The sequence below is a fragment of the Parastagonospora nodorum genome (assembly GCF_000146915.1).
Source record: "Parastagonospora nodorum SN15 chromosome Unknown scaffold_2, whole genome shotgun sequence".
Classification (NCBI taxonomy): domain Eukaryota; kingdom Fungi; phylum Ascomycota; class Dothideomycetes; order Pleosporales; family Phaeosphaeriaceae; genus Parastagonospora; species Parastagonospora nodorum.
This window is the reverse complement of record NW_001884550.1, coordinates 773186-796346: the sequence shown is the minus strand read 5'-3', so window position 1 is coordinate 796346 and position 23161 is coordinate 773186. Positions and strand designations below refer to the sequence as shown.

The 23161-nt window shown below is 53.0% G+C and overlaps 11 protein-coding genes across 11 annotated transcripts; 6 read left to right on the top strand and 5 right to left on the bottom strand.

The window, feature by feature from the left end:
* Positions 1 to 536: 536 nt before the first annotated feature.
* SNOG_01441 (hypothetical protein) lies at positions 537 to 2330 on the top strand (the record flags this gene model as incomplete). The annotated part of the gene is made up of 6 exons (XM_001792028.1): positions 537 to 740; positions 806 to 929; positions 967 to 1194; positions 1221 to 1300; positions 1326 to 1359; positions 1435 to 2330. The coding sequence occupies 6 exons, from the start codon at positions 537 to 539 to the stop codon at positions 2328 to 2330; spliced, it is 1566 nt and encodes a 521-aa protein (XP_001792080.1).
* Positions 2331 to 2556: 226 nt separating this feature from the next.
* SNOG_01440 (hypothetical protein) lies at positions 2557 to 4453 on the top strand (the record flags this gene model as incomplete). The annotated part of the gene is made up of 2 exons (XM_001792027.1): positions 2557 to 2953; positions 3297 to 4453. The coding sequence occupies 2 exons, from the start codon at positions 2557 to 2559 to the stop codon at positions 4451 to 4453; spliced, it is 1554 nt and encodes a 517-aa protein (XP_001792079.1).
* A 448-nt stretch (positions 4454 to 4901) lies between these two features.
* On the bottom strand, positions 4902 to 5942 carry SNOG_01439 (hypothetical protein; the record flags this gene model as incomplete). Its single annotated transcript, XM_001792026.1, has 2 exons — positions 4902 to 5402; positions 5430 to 5942. 2 exons carry the CDS (start codon positions 5940 to 5942, stop codon positions 4902 to 4904), a joined length of 1014 nt encoding a protein of 337 aa, XP_001792078.1.
* Positions 5943 to 6244: 302 nt separating this feature from the next.
* Positions 6245 to 8029, bottom strand: SNOG_01438 (hypothetical protein; the record flags this gene model as incomplete). The annotated part of the gene is made up of 3 exons (XM_001792025.1): positions 6245 to 7309; positions 7363 to 7622; positions 7813 to 8029. 3 exons carry the CDS (start codon positions 8027 to 8029, stop codon positions 6245 to 6247), a joined length of 1542 nt encoding a protein of 513 aa, XP_001792077.1.
* Positions 8030 to 9476: 1447 nt separating this feature from the next.
* SNOG_01437 (hypothetical protein) lies at positions 9477 to 9991 on the bottom strand (the record flags this gene model as incomplete). The annotated part of the gene is made up of 2 exons (XM_001792024.1): positions 9477 to 9732; positions 9789 to 9991. The coding sequence occupies 2 exons, from the start codon at positions 9989 to 9991 to the stop codon at positions 9477 to 9479; spliced, it is 459 nt and encodes a 152-aa protein (XP_001792076.1).
* A 563-nt stretch (positions 9992 to 10554) lies between these two features.
* On the top strand, positions 10555 to 11178 carry SNOG_01436 (hypothetical protein; the record flags this gene model as incomplete). The annotated part of the gene is made up of 2 exons (XM_001792023.1): positions 10555 to 10772; positions 10848 to 11178. 2 exons carry the CDS (start codon positions 10555 to 10557, stop codon positions 11176 to 11178), a joined length of 549 nt encoding a protein of 182 aa, XP_001792075.1.
* Positions 11179 to 11521: 343 nt separating this feature from the next.
* SNOG_01435 (hypothetical protein) lies at positions 11522 to 11952 on the top strand (the record flags this gene model as incomplete). The annotated part of the gene is made up of 3 exons (XM_001792022.1): positions 11522 to 11658; positions 11741 to 11799; positions 11921 to 11952. 3 exons carry the CDS (start codon positions 11522 to 11524, stop codon positions 11950 to 11952), a joined length of 228 nt encoding a protein of 75 aa, XP_001792074.1.
* A 555-nt stretch (positions 11953 to 12507) lies between these two features.
* Positions 12508 to 14721, top strand: SNOG_01434 (hypothetical protein; the record flags this gene model as incomplete). The annotated part of the gene is made up of 2 exons (XM_001792021.1): positions 12508 to 12911; positions 13122 to 14721. The coding sequence occupies 2 exons, from the start codon at positions 12508 to 12510 to the stop codon at positions 14719 to 14721; spliced, it is 2004 nt and encodes a 667-aa protein (XP_001792073.1).
* Positions 14722 to 14879: 158 nt separating this feature from the next.
* On the bottom strand, positions 14880 to 15938 carry SNOG_01433 (hypothetical protein; the record flags this gene model as incomplete). Its single annotated transcript, XM_001792020.1, has 1 exon — positions 14880 to 15938. The coding sequence occupies one exon, from the start codon at positions 15936 to 15938 to the stop codon at positions 14880 to 14882; it is 1059 nt and encodes a 352-aa protein (XP_001792072.1).
* An 862-nt stretch (positions 15939 to 16800) lies between these two features.
* SNOG_01432 (hypothetical protein) lies at positions 16801 to 22435 on the top strand (the record flags this gene model as incomplete). Its single annotated transcript, XM_001792019.1, is given in 2 exon segments — positions 16801 to 19549; positions 19569 to 22435. The coding sequence occupies 2 exon segments, from the start codon at positions 16801 to 16803 to the stop codon at positions 22433 to 22435; spliced, it is 5616 nt and encodes a 1871-aa protein (XP_001792071.1).
* Positions 22436 to 22665: 230 nt separating this feature from the next.
* On the bottom strand, positions 22666 to 22978 carry SNOG_01431 (hypothetical protein; the record flags this gene model as incomplete). Its single annotated transcript, XM_001792018.1, has 2 exons — positions 22666 to 22803; positions 22925 to 22978. The coding sequence occupies 2 exons, from the start codon at positions 22976 to 22978 to the stop codon at positions 22666 to 22668; spliced, it is 192 nt and encodes a 63-aa protein (XP_001792070.1).
* Positions 22979 to 23161: the final 183 nt, after the last annotated feature.

Below are 23161 nucleotides of genomic sequence, written 5' to 3'. Positions count from 1 at the left end.
CAACTGACAGAATGCGCGGAGATGGAGATGCAGCTCATGGAGAGATGAACGAAGCTTTCAGGAGTAATTCCACGGCATAGATCAAGATTGGCCTAGTCAAGATCCGCATCTGATGGCCTGATTACAGGCCAGTGCTACCTTGCGCTCCTGTGCAGCTGGCACGCGTTTATTGCAATACTTGCGCCTCAGGGTGGATCCTATGTATTCCCTGTCTCAACGAGATACGAAGTCTTGACATCCATATCAGGCAGGAAGCCCGCGTTTCGTCAGCAAACCACGGACAACCGGAAAGCTGTTGGCCCAAGATCTCAAGGCAGTGTTTATCAACGCGGCTCAGCTTCCAACGTGGTTAAGCGACGTCAACGGCGCTTTCCAAGGGCTGGGTGGGCATGGCATGTCTCGACTACCCCGTGGGGTTGGTCCCTTTCCAACCCCGTGGTAGAGTATAAAACCAAGGTCCACCATCGATCGTTCTCGATCTTTGCAACGGCGATCGACAAACTTCCTGTCTCTCCACTTACCAGCCTTTCTTCAAGATGAATAACAACATAGATTCATCGGCTGCCCTGTCGGAGCACAAAGAGAAAGACATCGATTCGGATACTCCAGGCACGCCGCCAGCCCGTGTCGAGGATGTGGAGAAGATCGGCACCTCTGCTGCTGTGGATAAGGAGACAGAGAGAAGGCTGTTGAAGAAGCTAGACATTCGCATCATTCCCATGGTGTGCTGGATCTATCTGGTAAGTTCAAGGCCTACGAAATTGATTGCTGAGACATTACTGACTTCTTTCCTCAATCACTGTAGATGAACTTTATGGACCGAGTGAACATTGGCAATGCAAAGCTGTACGGGCTCGAGGATGATCTTGGCATGTCTGGCAACCAGTACCAGCTTGCTGTGTCGCTACTCTTTGTTACCTATGTTGTAAGTAAGGTCGAGCTACCAGGACTGCCTCTGCTGACAAGCATTCAAGATTTTTGAGACACCTTCGAACATGATCATCAAAAGGCTTCAGCCAGCGCGATACCTTGCCGGACTCGTTTTCTGTTGGGGCATGGTTGCTACCTTCAGCGCCTTTGTCAACAATTTCGCCGCACTCGTGGCTTGCAGACTCCTCCTCGGTATTTTCGAGGCTGGTCTTTTCCCAGGTGTCATTCTGTACCTCTCAATGTGTACGTGCTTCGCAATGACCCGTCCTAACGAGGCTGATATTTCATAGTTTACAACAAGCGCAATCTGGCCTTGCGTCAGGCCTACTTCTACGGTACCAGTGCCATTTCTGGCGCTCTGGGTGGTCTTGTAGCGTATGCTATTGGAGAGTTAGATGGAGCTGCTGGATGGTCTGGATGGCGATGGATGTAAGTCGTGATTTCCAATGTGTACACAAAAACCGCTTTGTTGCTTCGCGTGCCTCGAACTCCGACGATTTTTAGTCTACTATCTGAAAGTGTTTGCTGACACTGCATGCAGTATCCTCATCAACGGTATCCCTACCATTCTCACCGCGGTCGTCACACCTTTCGTGCTTCCCAACAGCCCCGAGACTGCCAAGTTCCTCACTGAAGAAGATCGCCGAAACCTGGTGACACTCCGAATGTCTGAAATTGGCCAAACAAAATCTGGACAGCAGATGAACAAGAAGGACGTCATGGATGGAGTCAGGGACTGGAAGACATATGCTTATGCTATCAGCCAATTTGTCGGCTTGGGCATGCTGTACAGCTTCAGCGTGTTTTTGCCGACTATCATCGATGGTATGGGTGGCGGATGGAGCCGCCAAGTCGTCCAAGCACTCACAATTCCCGTGTACTTTGCCGGTTTCGCTTCCTACATCGTATGCGCCTGGTACGGTGATAAGATCCAACAGAAAGGCATCTTCTGCATCGGCGGTTTAGCAGTCAGTATGCTGGGATACATCTTCCTCATTATCAATAAGGGTTTAATCCTGAGCTACTGCGGTACCTTTATCGTCGCTTTGGGCCTGTGGGTATCTACGGGAGCCGCATTCACCTGGATCAATAACAATAACCCTCGCTATGGCAAGCGTGCATTCGCCTCCGGCATGCAAATAACGATCGGCAACATCTCTGGTGTAGTCTCACCCTTCCTGTACTCTTCCAACACTGCGCCTGAGTACCTACCCGGATATGGCGCAACCATCGGACTCTTGGCTGTTGGAATCATGCTCTACACTGCACTTCATTTCTACTTCCGCATGCAGAACAAGAAGAAGCGCGAGGGCAAGTTCGACTACCTGATGGAGGGCAAGACTGAAGAGGAGATTGCGGAGATGGGAGAGAACAACCCGAGATACATGTACACGATTTGAGGGAGGATCGTTTAGATGATCTGGGTTGGCTTTTTTTCATAGAATGTAACCACCATATTTGGATCTTCAACAACTAGTACGAATGAGCATGTTCATGGAGGAAGCTTTCTAATGTGATTCGAATTGTGGTGCATTTGCTTTGCGGGCTTGCCTGAAGATCTACACCTGCTAACCGAATGCAGCAAGCGCAATGTAGGCCGCGGTCTGCTGACGTCAGCACCCAAACATGAAGCAGCATTTGGTATGTAGCCAACCACCAAAACTCTACCAATCACTTTTCGCCCAATCGTATGCCCGACGTCTCATTCTTCCGCCCAATCGTATGCCCAATATCTCATTCGCAGGAGCTAAGAAGCGAAAGACGCGCCATTCCGGCTACATCTTCAGAATGTCCCGACAGGAGCCCGGCAGCACACAATTAGCGCTTGCCTCAAGTGGTCTCTTGTCGCTTGTAGACGAACTACTCCTTAACATCATCGATCACATCGACAACCGCCGAGCGCTGTGTCATCTTGCTTCGACATGTACGCGCTTCCAGGGCCTCGTAGAACCATACATCTGGCGCGATCTGTTGGTGCTCACAGGATCCCATGCAAGGCACATTACACAGGCTCTGGACAGCCGTGATGAGCGAGTTGACTATATCCGAAGCTTATCAATACGATACAAGGTTGAGTATAAAGAAGGAATCGAGGAACTCAATCACCATATAGCACTAATGTCGAGGCTTAAACACTTGATGCTGGAGAGTCCCTGCCCGAATAATTCGGAGTGGCGCAATGGCCTCTTTTTCGATGGCTACTCTAGGATCGACTTTACGAACCTGCTGGCTAGCGCTGTCTATCCGCGTGCAGGACTGCCACTTTCGATGCCTATGTTGCAGTCATGTAGGTACCACGCGTGAGGTCTGCAAAGCTACACGTGCTGACACGTTCTACCTAGTAACACTTCATGCTCATGGTATAGGAGACCAGAAATTTATACTTGGGCGCGCGAAGGCGATGTTTTTGAGTCCTACTCTTCGCAAGATCACACTGTCATGTTTGAACTTTGAAGCAGACATGGATGACGACATGGTCGCAAAGAACCAGAACACCACACCACTGCAATCTTTGACTCTTGTCGAGTGCAATGTCGACGTAAAGTTTTTAGACATTATTCTGAGTTTACCGAAAGCGTTGAAAGAGCTCTCAATCGAGGAACGATTGCACGTTTTTGACGAATGCAAGCCCTCCGTGGACTGGGAGAAGCGCACTTCGTCTCCTCTGTTCCTCACAGCTTTACAGAGGCAAGCAGACTCTTTGCAACGCCTTACTCACATTGGCGGTCTGCTAGATTACATACCAACACGAGTAAACGATCCTGAAGGTCCTGCAAAACTACGCTCTTTAACTAGCCTTGAGCATCTAGAGCTCGGGTTCGAGAGTCACCTGAACTATCATTTGCGCCACAACGGCTTTCCACCGTCGTTGAAGTCACTCAAGTTTCTGGATGCGGCCTTGTCGATAAGTGCTGGTCACGACATACGATCCATGGCCGCCGTTGCCTTCCGCACTATTACATCCATCGTCACCGATTGTTTGCCTGCAACGACTCCGCCGGGCTTTACTATACATTTACACTTTTCCGACCACTCTATCTTCCGCCTGTTTGTCATTGCGCACCCGGAAGAGCAAAATCGCCTCCTATCGTCATTATTTCTCGACCGTCCCGCCATATACAAGATTGCAAGCATTCTCAAATCATACAACGGCCGGTTCCTCATTTCGCGAGAAAATTTCCCGTCAGGCACTGCATACATCCCGCCATACATGTACGGAGAAGAGGAGCCGATGGAGGAATGGATGTACGATTCAGACGACTACTGGCGCTTTATCGGCATCGATTACCAAGTCATGGACGATGAGGAATTGAGGGCCCAGCTGAAGGGGCAAAAGAGACTGAGGATCTGCACTGGATGCATGGCACGAGGGCTGACGGTTGATCAATGCAAGAGTTTAGGAGTCGGTAGTGCTTGTCAGCCATGTATGAGAGCGCATATGGTGTGTCGATGGGACGATATTATTGGGGAAGAGGAGGCGGAAGCAGCGGAGGAGGCAGGGCTGCAACAAATACTGCACTAGAGTAAGATCACGTTCCCATTTGGCGCCGACATAATACATGTTCCACGTTAGTCAAGGAGAAGAGATGAAGAGGTATTCTGTATATGTTCAGCGACTTCTATAGCATGAAGTGATCTATTTCATAGCAGCGTATACATTCAGGCGCCTTTAGTCAGCTCTGAGAGGATCCGCTCATATTATGTAGGTGCAAAGCAGACACGAATCTTGCCGACGTCTGTTGTTTCCAGTGAGTAGGTCACAATAGGATTGGAGGTATAAGACCTCTTAGCCAGCAGCCATGTGAAGGCACGGCCCCTCGGCTAGTACTACACCACACTATCCCAGTCCTATCCAATACGAGTATCGGAGAAAAGAATCAGGAAGAAAGATGACCAAAAGCTCAAGGCGCCAAGGGGCCGTTAGCAGATGCTGTTCACTTCGCGCCTTTTTCGTACATATTTACTGTTGACTATACTGCGTCATACCCGATCTTCTCTTCAACATATCCCTTCTCAGACATGTACTCAGCCGCCTCATTCATCTCCGGTACCATGTCGTCAGCATTATGACCCAGCGACGTCTCCTCACCAGAAAGAAGCTTTATAATTCCTTGGTGACGCTTAATCTGCGGGGGATCATACCATGCCATTATTCGGCCCTCTTTAGCATCATACTTGAACGCCTTGCGTGTCGCATACCGCAGAAAAGTGTAATGCGACGCTTGGAGCCCGATGGCTATTGCAACAAGTCTAACCAGCTCGTATGCAGCCGTGCTAGACGAGTCCAGGTGGCGATAAAGATACATCATACGGATAAATTGCTCGGCGACTTGGATGTAGGACCGGCGAGTGAGGACAGTGCGTATGCGCATGGTACGGTCGTATGGCTGATTGAAGTACCTCCGCAGTGTTTGTAGGTTTGAATCTACAGCCGTGCCAGTTATCTGAGTGCGGATACTATCAGCGACATACTGCAGCGAGCCTCGTGAAGAACGTACCGGATGAACAAACCAGTCCTCATACGTGCCCATACACGAGACGTCCCAGCCCGGCGTATTGACCACGAGCGCGGTGACAAAAGTGCGTGCGACAAACAAGCCAGCCACTAGAAGACCTTGGTTGCTTCCATCGGCCCAAGTCTCCTGGTCCAGGTGCATGCAGAGGCTCAGCGCGCAGAGCGTGACAATCTGCAGCACCCAGAAACTCTTCGGCCACAGCCTGTCGGGCCTGATGAGCAAGAGTGCGGCAATGACGATTACCGCGTATATTGCTGTGATGTCGTTGCACTGTTTGCCGAATTCTGGTATGAGGAGACTGAGCCAGTCCGCGGAGACTTCGTGTACTGTCCGGGACGATGTTTTAGAGACAGCGCTACGGACAGCTACGAACACAAGCAGGATGAGCTGAGCTGCTACGTATACCAAGGTCAGGATGGCGGAGGTCCAGGATAAGCCGATGAGCCTGGTGCGTAAGAGGGCGCGCCCAGTGCGCGATGTCTTGTCTGTTAGCATATTGAGTGCTGGTAAGATATACTTGGTTTTGGGGAGTTGTTTGATGTCGAGCAACGTTCTTGTATACTGCTCTTCAATTTAATTTATACTTGAACAGTTCTGACCCGTAGTAGACTAGGGAGTCGACCCCAGAGGCTCGTAGTCCGTGCTGTGTCTACCACGGTTCGACTCGATTAGTGTACCAGATGCACCTCAAGTATTGAGGGAATCCGCCTGGTGAGACATCATGAGCACGCACTCTCCAGTATAATGTATCGTAAATTCCGTCATGTTATTAGTTACATCAGAAAATAGGAACCCATCTATAGCGTGTATCTAAAGAACGGAGACTTGTCGCCCATGTGCATCAGCTCGTCCTCGCTGTACTTGGCGCGAATGGCCTCCTCGCCGAGCTCCGCAAGCATGTCGTCCTTCTTCTTGTTCTCGCGCGCATACGCCCATCGCAGCACTAGTGTCATCAGGATAGCAGCACAGCACATGGCCAGACTCGCTGCAAATCCAGTGGTATACTTCGGCGCCTCTCTTGACAGGTAGATGTTCGAACCCATGATACCTCCCATGTTTCCGACCGAGATCAACAAGGCCATGCCGATTGCGCGCTTTGAACTCGGGGCAAGTGAGTTGCCAACCCATGACACGAGACACGTGAACGGACAGTAAAGACCTGCGGCCACGGGGAAGAGCATGCCATATGTCAGACCCGGGTATCGAGGATGGGGGATTGCCAGTTGAGCGATGAAACCGCAGATAGCGATCGCGTAGCCGGCAATGATCCAGGGAGATCGAATTTGGCTCAAGTCAGAGCCCCATGCCCAGATGAGCGTGACGATAGCCGCGAAGACGTAGATTGGAATCGTGAGCAGTTGTGCGTTGGCACTCGAGTATCCGAGACCGTTGATAACGGTAGGCACCGTGGCCGTAAACCCGTAAACACCGACAGTGTTGCCCCAGAAAATCACGGTCGCAGCCCAGATCTTCCAGTCAGTCAGTCCGGCGATGATGTGTTTGGAGCCAATCTTGTCATTGTTAGTCGTACGTCCGGCGCCCGATGACGTATCGTTCGCGAGCCTTCGAACAAGCAAGTCGCGCTCTGGTTGTGTTAAGAATGCCGCAGTCTCTGGGCTATCGGGGAGAATCTTCCAGATGAATAGACTGAGTGCAACAGGGATGAGCCCTTCGATGATGAAAATCCATTGCCATCCACCCAATCCTGAGCGTCCGTCAAGCTGCTGGATACCGTATGCCAAAAGACCCGAAAAGGCACCAGCGAGAGATGCTGCGACGTAGAAAACTGCCATGCGACGTTGCAGCTCGAATCGACGGTACCAGATGGTGAGCAAAAAGGTTGCTGCTGGGAAGAAGCCAGCCTGAATGATGCGGTCAGCGTCGTACAAACGTCCAATTACGCAACCCGACTCACCTCAGTTACACCGAGAAAGAATCGACCAGCAAGCAGTCCGCCGTAGCTGCTGACAATACCCATCAAAGTCATTACTGTTCCCCAGCTGAACATCAAAATGGCCATCCAGTGCGAAGGCTTCATCTTCTTCAAGATGATATTACTTGGAACTTCCAGTAGTGTGTACGGGATGAAAAAGATGGTCACAGCTGTGTTGTATTGCAGCGTGTTGGAGGGCATGTTTAGGTCCGTCGTCATGCCCGCGATTTTTGCATTGCCGACTTCAGAAAATTAGCAAAGTGGCCATAACGTCATTTGGTAGATACGAGGGAAGATGATAGTGCGTTGCAGTCGCGGTCAAAGCCCAGCCATGCTGCATAGCTTCAAGATATCGGTTGAGCTACCCACTGCTCCACCCTCGTCGCTATCGTGGACGACAACACGTAGGATAGAAGACGTATATAAACTTACTATTGCTGCGATCGATGAAGGCGACCAAGTAGAGCAATGACAATATTGGTACCAGCCTCATGTCCACCTTTCGAAGGACTCGGGCGGACTCTGATTCGTCGAGCTCGACATCTTGCGAGTCAACCTCCCCAGACGAATGAGAGGTCTTCTCCGCAATATCTTCGACGCGATTGTCGTAGGTTTCGTCCCGCTTGATATCAGCTGGGGGGGAGGCCATTTTGGAGCTGACGCAGGATGCAGTCGTTGGAGCGTTTTGAAGCTGCGAATCTCAAAAAATTGCGTCGGCTACATCATCCTCTTTAACCAGCTCGGCCTTTGACAAGACCGAGCCTCGTGGCGAAGGCCGGTCGCCTGTCAGCTAGGGCATCGTGTAACCGTGACCTTGGTTGTGGATTCTCCATGTTCATCTGGGGTCGGTAGCGGTGCCTCTGCGGGGTAAAGCGGTAAGGATCAGCGGGTTTCCGTCTTTGTGGGGAGATCTGCATGACGTCTCGCTATCTTACTCGCAGTTGAGATGAATTGCCAAGGGTTCATTTGCCGATTCTTTACCCGATCGTTGATGGCTGCGGTGATGGATGCACAAAGTTATGTTCGCGTAAAGCAAGTGCAGCGACCTCGGGTGAACTGAGGCGGAAGGAACGTTCGGACTTACCTAGACGGATTTAGTGCAAACGGCTCGTGACGAGTGATGTAAACATAAACGTTCCGTTTTCGCCCTACTGACCATTGACCTTCGATGCTATGCTGATGAGGCAGTTTATGACTTTAGGACGTACGTTGTGGGGGATACAACCGACACCGACTGCATCACTTCTGAGTAGGATCTGCACTTGTCCACACACGCTGGTCTGACTGGCAAGAGCTACTGCATGACACAGATCCTCTTTTTTTTTTTTTGGCATAGCGTGGGTTCTTGTAACATGACAGATCTGGTACGAGTCCATGGGATGTTCAAGGATATATCGTGCATACATAATTGAACCTTATCTTCGGATATCCGGCTCGGAGGCTTGATCAAACCCGACAGTCTCAAAAAACCCTGACCGATGATCTCAGCCGCCTCGCCTATCTATGTGAAGGTTTGGCGCAAGGCACGCACAATCCAGGCAGGCGCGTCGAGCATGAGACTCGAAGTTTGAGACATGTATGTAAAGTCGCTGTAAATGCTCGCTTTGTCTCCATGGAACCGCTGATAGCGCTTGCAGCTTGCTCCATGGCTTCCAGAACAGGGATTGTGCTGTGGTGAGCGCCTGCCCTCGCAATCATGGAAAACAAACACGGATGTGACGTCACGTGAGAGTCGCCAGCTCGAGGAGCCTTGCAGCACTTCGTGCACTTTCTCTGATTGTGAACACGGGCCTTTAAAATGTCACCCTGTAAATTTCATGAACATTTCAACACAGCGGACGTAAGTATGAGGATTGTTGGCTCAGGGGGCGAATGCACGTCTGCTTAAGTACAAAGAGAAAAGACATCGGCTATCGCTGAAGGGATGGTCTTTTGCATTTAGGATTGAACTGACCATGGGTATTGCCTCCAAGTTCCTCATACTATGATATCTGCCTTGTTGACGCACTTAATGCATCCGCGGGCACTTCGCGGTTCGTTGATCGTTACATAAGACCTGATATTGTCTCAGAACTTCCACCTACTCAATGAGGATATTACAACAGACCGATAGCGATGTCACCGCGAATTCGAGCTGTGATGTGTATGTCGACGTCGAGATCTAGCTTGATGTGAACTTTCAAACTTCCCTTCACGTCTTTGTCGAAATGTTCCAAGCCGAAGCCTGCATTGTTGTCCTTCTCGCCAGCGGGACTCGTAGCAGCAGCTGCAGAGTTGGCAAGGCCAGTGACTGCTTTGGCTGGGTCGCTGGTATCGGCTGCACCCTTGCGGCCGCCACTGGGGTTGGTGGTGCTTGGTGCGCTGTGCGTGTATTAGCTAGGGCTCATGACTGCTGAGCTCAACCATACTCGCTCCCTGTGGTCGACATGTTTGAATTGCTCTGGTTTTGGTCCGGAGTTTTGGGTGGAGAGGGTGGTTCGTCCGGTGGTTGGCGCTTGCCTTTAGACTTTTTGCGCTTCGATGGAGTTGTCGGCGAAGCCAGATCTTCTTGCGTGGTGAGAAGAAGGATAGGTGGATGGATCTGATACTTCACAGCAGGGCTCGGGAGCATGGGCTGGGGCTATAAGAGCTCGGGGGAGCTGCATATGTCATGCTCGGCCTCTCTGGCCACCTGTGCGTGCTGTAGCTAGCAGAGCTTTATTATCGATCATCAACCTCGGCGAAGAGGTCGTGCATGCATGGTGCTTTAGGATGTTCTGGTACGACTTCTTATTCGAGGCCCATGTGGAGTCTTAATGTTTGTTTTTTGACGGAGAGAGATTAGCTGGAAATCTGTCGTCCGAATGTAGTAGTCGGTGCTCGCCTAATACAGTCGCCAAATCTCTCAATTGGTACTGCTGTTGACGTCGTATTATCGAGTGGAAAGCTAATGCGAGCTACTGGGCGACGTAATGCATGCCTATCGTCAGAGGCGACTCGCGTACCTTCGGACCGCGTCGATCATGCATCTAGCGGCGGGCTTTAGTGGGTGTAGACGGCACGAATCCCGCGGGCGTTCTCAACCGCAATCGTGATAGTGGCTGCACAAAAGAACAAGCAGCTGTTTCTTGTGGACAGGCCATAAAGTTCCAATTGTCTTCTTGCCAAACATTTCTCACAGACCTTCAGCCCATCATGGTACTGGGCCTGATAGCGCTAGCGGGGACTATCCCAATGACGGCAACAGCTGTATTATCGCTCCAGGACAAGGCTGAGAGCACAAAAAAAGACGGCCTCAAAAACGAGTGGAAGACAGAACGATGTCATATGCGGTGTCGCCCGACAGCCAATTCGCCAAAGGACAGGAAAGATATCTTCGTCAACAACCACGTCGTACTACGGGATGGGAAGCTGTACGTTCAGCTATCATATTATTTAGGGGAAGCGATTCACCCCTTCTCCGGCTACTACCTACCTTATCCGGACAGCAACTTTGAAGGTCTGGTGTCAACCATCTCAGACAACCCGCCACAACTGAACTGGATATACCTGGACCCGGAGTCTTTGCAGATTTGGCATGGTCTGCGTGTAGAGGCGGAGAAAGGACTGCCTGGACCATGGGGAGCGCGAGTGTGTGCAGATGGAGAGATAAGATTCCTGTGGGACAGGTGGGAAGGCTTCATGGCTGTCGAGACGGAAGAGCAAGGACTGTGGGCTCTGTGCTTCGATCGTCACGATAATGGGCTGAAAGGCAAGGTTGAGGAAGGAAAGAGGACTGTAGAGTTGGAGCTGATACGCGTGGAAGCAGAAAAGGAATAAGCCGCGGTCTTGAAGAGGGATAGCAAAGCGCTGGCAATGGCGCAGTCACCGAATTCTTTGGATTGACCGAGTTGTGGCGCCGGTGCAGCAGGATATGCCAGTCAAATGCATGTCGGGGTGAAGGATCAATTTGGTGTTGCTTGGTAGACGCGTGTCACATTTGCCCGATCGCCTATCGACAAGGATGACGTAGCTTGGCGTTACAACTGTCAACCTTCACGGAGGCCCAATTCTGTCGCTTTTTACACACTGCGCAAGTCCTCGATTTCCACTTCAACGCTCAACTCCTCGCTCAGTACGTCTCAAATTACAATAAGGAAACTTCAATTCGCGTCCATTCAACATGTGTGACTGTGTCCCCATACCGATTTGCTTCCAATGCGGAACGTACGAAGACCTTACAATCACTTCACGACTTCTTCTAACCCAGTACAGAAACCAGAATCCGTGCCACTGTAAGATTATTGGCCCTACAATAGGGTTCGTCGTCACAGTTGGAATGGCCGTGTGTCCTCCCAGTACTTGCACCAGCTGCGCACAAACCACTAAAGTCACATGACAGATCTTCTGCTGGCCAGCTTCGCTCCTATGCTGCTGCTGCGCGACAGATGCTGGGAAGAGGTGAGTGATTTTCAATCTCGAAAATTTCATTGCTAACGTATCAGCGTGCTTGCCTTGCCAGTCGACACCGGTAATTGAACTTCCGCCAAAGCATCATACGCAGACACTGACTTCCAACTAGGGAATGCGATCAGCAATGCGATTCCGATATGAACCCTCTACTGAATCTCTCAATGATATCCTTTACCTCTTTATGCCGTTTCGTCTTATCAGTGTCTACGTCCAAACTTCTTGTCCGCAAGTGAACTGTCTTACATGAATCCCTCAAAAGGTCCAAATCGAGGAAGTACAGTCGCGGTATGTCTATTGCACTATTCAGCTGGTCACATGAACGTTGGCTCCCATGCGTTTATACTTGCTACTGATTGCTTTAACTCACTCAGCGATTAAGCGTCACGTCCATCGCTCAGTATAAGCGCGTTCTCGCCGGAGACAGTCCGCTCAGCGGGGTGCAGTGAAATAGTAACCGAACACCCTCAGCTCTTGTATGGCCAACGCGGAACCCTGCGCAAGTCCAGCCTTCTTTCACCCAGCCGGCCAAAGCACGTGTACGTCGCGTGTTTGTCGTTGTTGGGCCGGTCGCGTCAATTCGTTTGCGCAGAGCTAGCGATATTTTCTTGCCTACACTTCCCACTCGCTTTGTCTCAACTGATCTTTTGCTAAGTTGAACAGCTCAATTCAGACACCAAAACCATGAATTCGGCCAAAATGTCTTCGGAAAACCCCACGTACGATGCCACGGAGGATCCAGTGGCGCCCTACAGGCTCAGCCTACTTTATACACCAGAAGATCCCTTGAACAATTCCTTGCCCTCGTCCATATTTGCACCCGGCGAGCTTGGGGATTTGAGATTCCCAAATTTTCTACCAATGCAAGATACCGCAGCTTGGGAAGTGGAACAGATTGACTATCCCTGGGAACAACGGCTTGTTGACAGGACTAGACTAGTGGAGAGTACTCAGCCGCTGGAGGAATACACGAGGGAGGAAGGTCTTCAGGCTATCGAGGAGTTCGACTGGTCGACGCCTGAAGATGGATTGGACCTCATAGCAGCTAGTTCAGTGCCGCCCACTGAGGTCACTGCCACAGACGAAGGTGAAAAGCGTGTCGAGCATGCTGATGCGACTGAGACGCAGTTCACGGTTCACATGGAAGATGTATGAGCAGTCTCATCGCAACATGAAGACGAGCGACCGGGGGAGAGGCAAAAGCTCGAAACGCATCCATTATCAACGGACATCCCCGTCTCACCGCCATGGATCGCTAGTCCTTTGAAGGCACCCACTCTAGATTCGATCTCTACCCCAACAACCGTCTCTAGCAACCTTGAAATTGCCGCTATCGATGGAGGAGAGAGCACCGATGCGATCATTGAGCCTGAAGCGACTCACCGCGCCATCGTTGGTCAGACGGAGAGTGAACCGACCAAAACCACATCATCCATTGCCTCGCTGGATCCGTTGGACCTGAGTGCAGTACGCGAAAAAGATCAAGGAGTACACGGCTACCAGTCGTGGGATTCGCAATTACAAGAAGCGGCACATGCAGGAGCCACCAACAGTACATCTGAGATACTACCTACAGGATATGGAGGAGCTGAAGTACTTGAGCAAGAGCCATCACAAGCACCATCACAAGCACGACCAGCGTCCACAGGTTCGGCACATAGGGATGTTTACGACACGATAACAACGCCATCAAACACTTCTGGCGAGCAACCTCCGCCTCTAGGTGGAAACCTAGATGCTGGCACGACCATATTGGCCTCGGATGAAACTGCCTCGAAGTCATCGGCGACACCACCAACCGAGAGTGCGCTTGAGCATGCTGATGCCAGTGATATCCCTCTACTAATCCCGATGACTGAAGGTATACTTAAACAAGAGACCACGCCGAATCCCGAAGAACAAGCTCCACTCAGGGAGAAAAGCAAGACGAGCGGCACTTCCAAGTCGAAGGCCACGTCTCGCAACTCCCTGAAGATTTCATCAACCACCAGGCCCGCTGCACCGCTCAAGCGTCCTAAAGCGCTGAAGACCCCCCAGGAGGTCCCAAGAGAACGCTTTGGTGAGACATCTGATGGGATCATACAACATGACACTAACAAAACAGCCTCAGCGGAGATCTACTTCGAGGAAGACACACGACCTTTAAACAGCCCAATCGACGCTCGCACCCGCCGTGAAGAAATCCAAGCACCCCTCAACGATGACGAAGAAGATGTGCAAGAGCGCCTCACCGACACGTCCGAGACAAAGGCCTACCAACGCCCGCCCCGCAACCCCGTTTCGAACCGCGAACTCGCTGCCTTGGGCTCGACATTCACGCCAGGCATGCATCTCGGCCTCCACCACGGGCAGTCGAAGCGTGCGCGCCAGTCCATATCAACGCGTGACAGTTCCAGCTCATCCGACGTCGAGATAACGAGTGTCAAGAAGAAGAAGCGCGACGCTCCAGCTCGCAGCAAGAAGCCGAAGCTCGAGCGCACGCAAGCCGAGATCGAGCACAGCGAGGAGGAACACAGTGATTTGTTCCCCGCGCCCAAATACGCGGCGAAGGGCAGGAAACTCCCCGCGGACAAGCGCACTGATACAAGGTTGCGCGCGTCCTCGCCGCACGCGTCGGACGTCGAAGAGAAGCCCAGAACCAAGCGCAATAGCCTGCTCAAGAACACGCTCATGCCCTCAGTCCCGGTGAAGAACAAGTTCGGCTTCTCGCCGCGCAAGCCGAGGACTAGTGGCATGCCTGCCAGCGCGAAAGGCAATGTGAGGAGTAAAGGCAAGGGCAAGAAGGCAGACAATGCCGCGGAGGAGAGTACCAGAACGCCGCTGACGAGGCGCAAGTCGCAGCAGCTAGAGAAGGAGTCGCAGCGACAAGAAAAGGACGCGAATATTGGGAAGAGATTGAGGAGCAAGGATTAGTGTGGGAGGAGGGGGGACGCTTGGAGCGGGGATTGGAGGGATGTGAATACAGGATACGAGATTGGTGATTGAAAATTGTGTGGGCGACTGGTGGTCAAGTCAGGTACATGCATGTGCGAAACTACGCCTTCGCTGCAGTTGTGTCAATGGACATTTGTCTACAGCTTGCTCGGCACAGACGCACCAGTGTCTTGCGCTAGTACGTCGCATATCCAGTCCGTCGCCTTGTCTGCCATGGCTTTTGGGAAAGCATGTCCTACGCCGTCGAATAAGACGTCTTCGAGTGCAATGTCCAAAGTCTTATCCTCGTGTAACACCTGCTTGAAGATATCCAGGAACGGCTCTCCGGCCGCGTACGGAACTAGCTTATCCACCTTACCGCTCAAGTTCAATATGCGCTTACCATGCAGCCGCTCACGTGCCAGTATCCCGAAGCGATCCAACGAAGCTTTCGATGGCGGCGAGTCGGGCTCTGTGGGCTTGAAATGACCAGGCAGAAGCAAACCCGCAGGGTCATACTGCGCAATAGCATCTTGCAGGGCTTGTGGGAAATCAGGGGATCCGAGAAACGACGCGCCTGGTGGTGTAGTACTTGTGTATGTCTCCCTCTTGGACAGACGCGCGCGATCAGTCATCAAGCGGGTGTAGTCTGGACAGCCGATACCCACTACGCCGGCTGTTATTCGCGGGTCGGAAAGCAGGCAGTGCCATGTCGCGTGGCCGCCGAGTGATATGCCGAGGGCAAGATGCTGGGTGATGGTCGGGCTGGTCCTGGTGTTGAAGACGTAGGATTCGAGGTGGTTCATGAGGTGCGAGGTGTCTGTTGCTGTGCCATGATAGCAGCTGAACATGTCTTGGGCGTGTCTTGGGTTTCCCTGCCTCCAAGCCTCATTGTGCAGTTTGTCCACTTGTCTGCTGCCGTGATTTCGCTGGTCGAATGCCACGGCAATAAGACCTTTGGGGTGCTCGCCCGCTTTGCCACTGTGTATGCGCGCGTTCCATGCCGAGATGACCTGGGCAGCTATCGGCGCCATTGTATCTTTGGTCTGGAGACGTGGGTGCAGGAGCCATAGGCAGGCAACCGAGGTGCAGGATGGCGGCAGTTCGGAGAGGCCATGGACAGTGACGAGGATGCCTGCGATGGTGTAGGTGTGGGAGGAGACGGAGGGGTCGGTGGTGGTGTGTGTGCCCTCGAGAGGGTTGTTCGTAGCTGCCATGGGCGCGTGTGCTAGAAAGCTGGAGAGGAAGTTGCAGCGGAGACGTTAAACATAGCTTCGGAGATATCGCAGTGGGGGTGATTCTGGACTTCCGAGGTACATGATTGCATAGGGCAGAAATGCATCCTACACCACTTCACTGCCGTCCGTGGGTACTTGGACATAGGTATTTCACGTGATACGGCACTTGTCATTGTTTCCAACGTCCGCGTGAACACATCTCTTGAGCACTTTGGCGTGTTACGCGCATTGTCGAGGCCAGTGGCCAGCGTGGACGGCAGGCGCGGAAGTGATGGTGGGGTATTTCCCCTCGGGTCTTTGTATATAGCAGTGAAGAGGAGATGAGATGGTTGCAAGCAAGCCTAGACTTCGATTGAAGACAGTAGGAAGGAGCGCAGTCAACACAACCAGCTCCCGCGTGCAGTCATTGTGCAACTTGCACGTCCTAGCTGCAGGGCGGTGTCCAAGGCGGTCTGATGCACGAGAGCTGGTAAGGAGATTCATGGATGGCGCTAGCAGGGGTCGTGCTGTCTTAGCGTCGGGGAAACGACATGGGAGATTGCAACTCTCGAGATGTTCCAGACAATATACAGATCAGCGGATTACGTCGCCTTGCCGTTGCGTTACTTTCTTCAGGGTCTTCCACCCTGCTGTACGCCTCCCTCGTGGCTACAAGTAATATTTCCACTGTGACTGCCGATGGGCAACGCGATTCCCCTGCGAACCATGATATAACACGTCCCGACCCCAAGCAACACATTTTCTCCCCGCAACCCTCTGCGGAGGCCACGCGACACTCCTTCTCTCTACAGCAGAGTCGGACCCCTCTCACCACCGCGAACCTTCATCTTGCCCCAGCAACATGGCTGATACCCCCGAATCCGACGTGTCCCCTATGGGCCGGAGCCCTCGCGCTACTGCACAAACAGCCGCAGATGGAAAGGAGCCCCGCCGGCTTCTCTCCCCGCTGCGAGTAGGACTGAGTGCGAATGAGAAAGAAGAGTTGCACACGGCGTCTACGTCCAACGGAGCTCCCAAGATCATGCGGTCTGCTCCCACCGGCTCGCCCTTGTACACCAAGGATCCCGGCGAATTCCCCTTCAACGCACCCTCGAATACGGCCAATGGCACAGTTCCTCCTTCAGTGGCGGCTGAATCGCCTGGCAGAGTCCACAAGCCGTCCTCGCACATGTCCAACAAATCGACCAGCTCCTACTATCCACCGTTCGCACCCGTCTCGAGACACCCGACCGGCGACGAGGCGTCCGAGCCCAGGGAGCGCAAGAGCGTGCAGTTCGTCCGATCAAACACGTACGGCACCGACTCACAAGCCGCGACGTCACGGCAGCAGTCATGGGACACGGAGGAAATGGAGGGCAAGGGCAAGGAGCGAGACAAACACGGGTCGTCGTTGATGGGCAAGCTGAGAGCTCTCACCGCGCCCATGCAGGGCCACGGCCGGACTGCTTCCTCCACGCATGGCGCCGCCTCTCCACACGCCCCCCTGTCGCCCACCTCGGAGCGCGACGAGCCCCGGTACGACATTCAAGACAGCGAGGCAGATGCGGACGGCGAGTCGAGTGCAGGTGAAGGGTCCGCACGCCCGTCGCGGCGGAGAAGAAAGAGCAGTCGTAGGTGGTTCGATGTCGAGGGCGAGGGCACACAGACGGCACCCACAACACCCAAGCAGACCGGCAGCAACCACTTCTTCTCACGAGATCGCGACTCGCCCAACGCCACACCCACTGCTGCGACGGCCAACCGTCCTGGCTTCATACGTCGCGGCACCATGAGCGACATACCCGAGCACGAGCGCCAGGGCTATTCCGAGGACGAGGGGCGCTCCCGCATCGCCAAGGAAAGCGCGTGGAAGCGCGGACTGCACAGTGCGAGGGGTCTGTCATATGGTGGTCTGCGACAGCATGACTCCAATGCAGAGGAAGAGGAAGGCCCCGAAAGGCGTCCGGGCCACCATCGCGGATTCACAGCCTTTGGCGCTGCTGACGGACGACCCTCTCCTTGGAGGATGCGCGGCGAGCGAACATCAAGTCTCAGCGCGCAAAAGTGGAAGTCTATCAAGAACAGTCTCAAGCTGCTGGGCAACAGGGCCAAGGCGGAGCGTCAAGTTGACCACGCCAAGTCTGCAGAGCTCATGGCAGAACTGCTGGCTGGTGCGCCTGCAGCCCTATTCTTGGCCAGCATGTTCCAACGGGACGAACGCGGACATAAGCGCATTCCTGTCCTGCTCGAACAATTGAAAGTCACCATCACCGAGACCGACAAAACAAAAGACAAGACTCTGAAAGACGGCGACCGACACACAGCCTTGCGCGTTGAACTGGAGTATGGCAGTGGACTGACCCGCATGAAGTGGGTCGTCTACAGGACCGTGACCGACTTTGCCAATCTGCATCTGAAGTTCAAGATTCAAGAAAAGCAGGATGCATTCAGGAACAGACCCTCGGGACGCGGCACTGATGAGAAGGGAGATGAGAAAGAAGACCCACGAACAAAGCTCCCTCGGTTTCCCAGAAGTGTATTACCGTACCTACGAGGTCTGCGAGGTTACGGCGCGCTAGATGACGAAGAAGAGGAGGAAGAGGAGGAGATTGCTGCAGCAGGGCACGCCAGTGGTCCTGACGGCGATGCCAGTGCTACCGATCGGCCTGCTAAGAACAAGCGACGGAAGTCGTCCTTTGTGCTTGCCCGTAGGAAGTCAAGCATTGGAGGTAGCGAACAGCCTGCTATGCCGCTCTCAGCACGACAGGGTAGTTTTGCTGGAGCAGGCGGGCCCAATCAAGCCAAACTCAACCACCAGGACCGGCAACGGAAGAAGCTCGAGACGTACATCAAGCGCCTCATCGCCTACCTCATCTTCCGGCCCGATAGCAACCGGCTGTGCAAATTTCTCGAACTGTCCGCCTTGGGTGTTCGACTAGCTGCTGAAGGGGGCTACCACGGAAAGGAAGGGTTCATGATGATCAAGTCATCCAAGGGTGTCACGAACAACAAGAAATGGCATCCCATGCCGATTATCAACCGTTCGTGGCCGAAGTGGTTTCTCGTTCGCCACAGCTACGTCGTCTGCGTAGATTCTCCAGAAGAAATGAATGTGTACGACGTATTTCTCGTGGACGCCGACTTCAACATGGAGTCGAAGTCCGGCAAATTGCGGGACAAGAAAGCTAGGGACATTGCCAGCGAAGCCAAGGCGTCCGCCACGGGCCATCACCAACTCAAACTTGTCAACTCTGAGCGCAAGATGAAGCTACTCGCTAGGAACGACAAGATGCTGCAACAGTTCGAGGAGTCCATCACCTTTATGACTAAGAACACTCTCTGGTCGCAACCTCAGCGCTTCGGCAGCTTTGCGCCTGTGCGAAAGAGGATCTACGCTCAGTGGCTTGTTGATGGCCGTGACTACATGTGGAACGTCTCTCGTGCGATCAGCATGGCTCGAGATGTCATTTACATTCACGACTGGTGGCTGAGTCCTGAGCTCTACTTGCGACGACCTGCAGCCATCAGCCACAAGTGGAGGCTCGATCGACTGCTGCAACGCAAAGCGCAAGAGGGTGTCAAGATCTTTGTGATCATGTACCGCAACATTGGTGCAGCCATTCCTATTAGACTCGGAGTATTCCAAGTTTTCACTTCTCGACCTGCACCCCAACGTGTTCGTTCAGCGTTCGCCAAACCAGATTCGTCAGAACACGTTCTTCTGGTCGCATCACGAGAAAATTTGCGTCATCGATCACACCGTTGCATTCTGCGGTGGTGTCGATTTGTGTTTCGGTCGTTGGGATACACCACAGCATGTAGTGGTTGATGATAAGCTGACGGGCTTTGAGATCGACGACAACCCCAAGGACGCCGACCACTGCCAGCTGTGGCCAGGCAAGGACTACTCCAACCCGCGTGTGCAGGACTTTTACGCTCTTGACAAGCCCTATGAGGAGATGTACGACCGCAGCAAAGTTCCCCGCATGCCTTGGCACGATGTGGGCATGCAGATTGTGGGCCAACCTGCGCGCGATCTGACCCGTCACTTTGTCCAACGATGGAACTACTTACTCCGACAACGCAAACCTTCTCGCCCTACACCATTCCTACTCCCACCGCCAGATTTCAATCCCGCTGATATTGAGGCGCTCGGTCTGGATGGAACGTGTGAGGTGCAGATCCTGCGATCTGCTTGTGCTTGGTCGCTCGGTACGCCCAACAAGGTCGAGCACAGCATCATGAACGCCTACGTTCAGATGATTGCGACCTCGGAGCACTTTGTCTACATTGAGAACCAATTCTACATCAGCAGCAGCGAGGTCCTCGGTACCAAGATCGAGAACAAGATCAATGATGCCATTGTCGATCGCATAAAGCGCGCTCATGCCAACGACGAGGATTGGAGAGCATGTATTGTATTGCCCCTCATGCCAGGCTACCAGAACACGGTCGATGAGCAAGAAGGTAGCAGTGTTCGACTCATCATGACCTGCCAGTACCACAGCATTTGCCGCGGGCCGACGTCCATCTTTGGACGCCTGCGTGCGGCTGGCATCGAGCCAGAAGACTACATTGAATTTTACGCTCTACGATCTTGGGGTGAGATTGGACCCAACAAGATGCTCGTGACAGAGCAGCTGTACATTCACGCCAAGATCATGGTCGTTGACGACCGCGTTGCCATCATTGGTTCTGCCAACATCAACGAACGCTCCATGTTGGGCTCGCGAGATTCTGAAGTGGCTGCCGTCATTCGTGATACGGAAGTGCTTGACTCTTACATGGCAGGCCAGCCCTACAAGGTCGGCAAGTTCCCCCATACGCTTCGCATGCGGCTCATGCGCGAGCATCTGGGCGTAGACACCGATACTATTGGCGAGGAAGAATGGATGAGCCAAATGTCCGATGCCGATAGCGTCGGCTTCCAAACTGAATCGTCGTCGCCCTCATCTCCAGCCGCACAACGCGCAACTGAGGCGAAGCTCGAGGAGAACAATTACCGCATGCAAGACGACTTGATCGCGAAGGCGGAAAAGCTGCACAGCTTCAACCATGATTTCGACTGGGCGCAAAACGACAATCCACATCTCAAATCCAATAAGAAGCAGTCCTCGGACCCTCGCGTCATGAACAATTCCGAGCATGCAAAGGATGTGCGCGGTGAGGGTGCTGATCATATGCTAGACGTGGAGGCAAATCGTCCTAGTGTTTCACAAGGTCGAGATTCTTACTACGATGAGCATGGTCACGAAAAGCTTGTGTCTGACGTCGCGGGTGAAGGCTTGCATCCCACGCCAAAGAAGCATTCGACAAGTAGAACCCGCGGTCGTAGCAACACTACGGGGACGAGGGCGAGCGGAGTGAGCAGCCAACAAGAGGGTTTCGCCGGTCTTCCACCACCGCGCCTCCCGCGTATGGATACTGCCAAGCTTGGCCTGACACAGCTTAGCCAGCTGCCCGCCCTGCCTCATCTTGACGACACTGATATTGGCGGGCCTCCCCTTCAGCGCACATTCAGCCAGGGCTCATCATCTCTCCTCAATCCTTTGCTAACAGAAATGCGCCGCCCTATTGTCACCGACGACTGCATGCGCGACCCTATCAACGACTCGTTCTTCCTCGACACGTGGCACCAGGTCGCCGAGAATAACACTAAGATCTTCCGTCAAGTGTTCCGCTGCATGCCAGACAACGAAGTGAAGACCTGGCCACAGTACAAGGAGTACGCAGCTTTTGCTGAGCGCTTCACAAAGAGCCAAGGTGGAGACAAGAGCCAGCAGCACAAACAGCAAGATGCTCCCGGTAAGACTGGACCTCCTGGTACCTCCGGCCCTATTGCAGACAGATTCAGCATGGCCGCAAGCTCCGTCGGTGGTCAAATGTCGGCGGCAGGCGAGAAGCTGTCTGAGAAGCTCACCAATAACTCTGATAAAGATACACTGGGCAGCACACACCACTCTCGCGTTGGTGGCGTAGAGCAATGGACTCAAGACCAAGAAAAGCGCATCGAAAGTCAAAGCCAGGACCGCCTGAAGTTGTCAACCAGCAACACAACTGCCGAGTACAACGAGAAGTCCGGAGAGAGGAAGCCAGCAGACGACGCCATCGTCTCACCCATGGTCCCCTCCCAACCCGGCAAAACATTCACTTTCCCCGCCCCGCCGCCTGAACCCATGCCCACCGCAACCGCCGACTTTGCGACCCCAACAACACGCAATCGCACCGTTACCATCTCCGAGCCCGCACATGGCAACACTCCACATCGCAGCGCGACCAAGCGCTCACGTCGTAGAGCGACCACCAAGTCGAGCAACCGCGCCTTTTCCGCCACGGATCTAGATTCCATGCTGGCGAAGGAAGATGCAAGGACATTGCTCGGTTTGGTACAGGGTCATCTTGTGCTGTGGCCGTATGATTGGCTCGAGACGGAGGAGAAGGGTGGGGGCTGGCTGTATAATGTCGACCAGATTGCGCCGTTGGAAATTTACAATTAGATGGTATGGTAAGGAGGAGAGGAAGGGGGAGTACCTGGTGCATCTTTTGCATTTCTGCATTGATTGGCGTTGGATTTTCCTTGAGAACATTAGATTAGCGGGCACTCGTAATAGTTTCCTTTGCTTTTTTGGATTACTTGGTGTCTTCTTGTGTATCAATATGTATTCTTTGTCGCATTCGCATAATTACATCATACCATGAGTAACCGTCTGCAGCTTCACATCGTCATCTAATCTCGCCTCGTGGAGCGCATGCTGAGATGCTGCGGTTTATCGGTATCGCCTTGTCGAAAAGGAGGTAAAAGATACGGAGTGAACAAAAAGGCAAAGAACCACACGGGCTTGACTTTCCTCGCAATCCACGACGGCTGCAATCGTCCAGGACAGTCCATGGCCTCAAGCAGTCAGGCCATCTTCACCCAAAACGGCCACAAGTATAACGGCCTCCTTTGCTCAAGATGCTGCCCACGTGAGCCGGGCTATCCTCACAGCCTGAGTGGTCCTCTCCAAGGAGCCGAAGATGGTTTGGAGCATGCTCGGCATGTCTGCGAGAACAGTGAAGACAGTGTGACATCTACTTGCAGCAATGTTGTTTCATCCATGTCGCATGGAGGTCAGCTCCGATGGGTATCACGCAGGGCACTGGAGGCAGCATTGGGCACGTCTTGACTCAAGTTCTTTTCGTTGCACTCTGGGTCTGTGTAGCTATCCAACGTGAACCTCAAA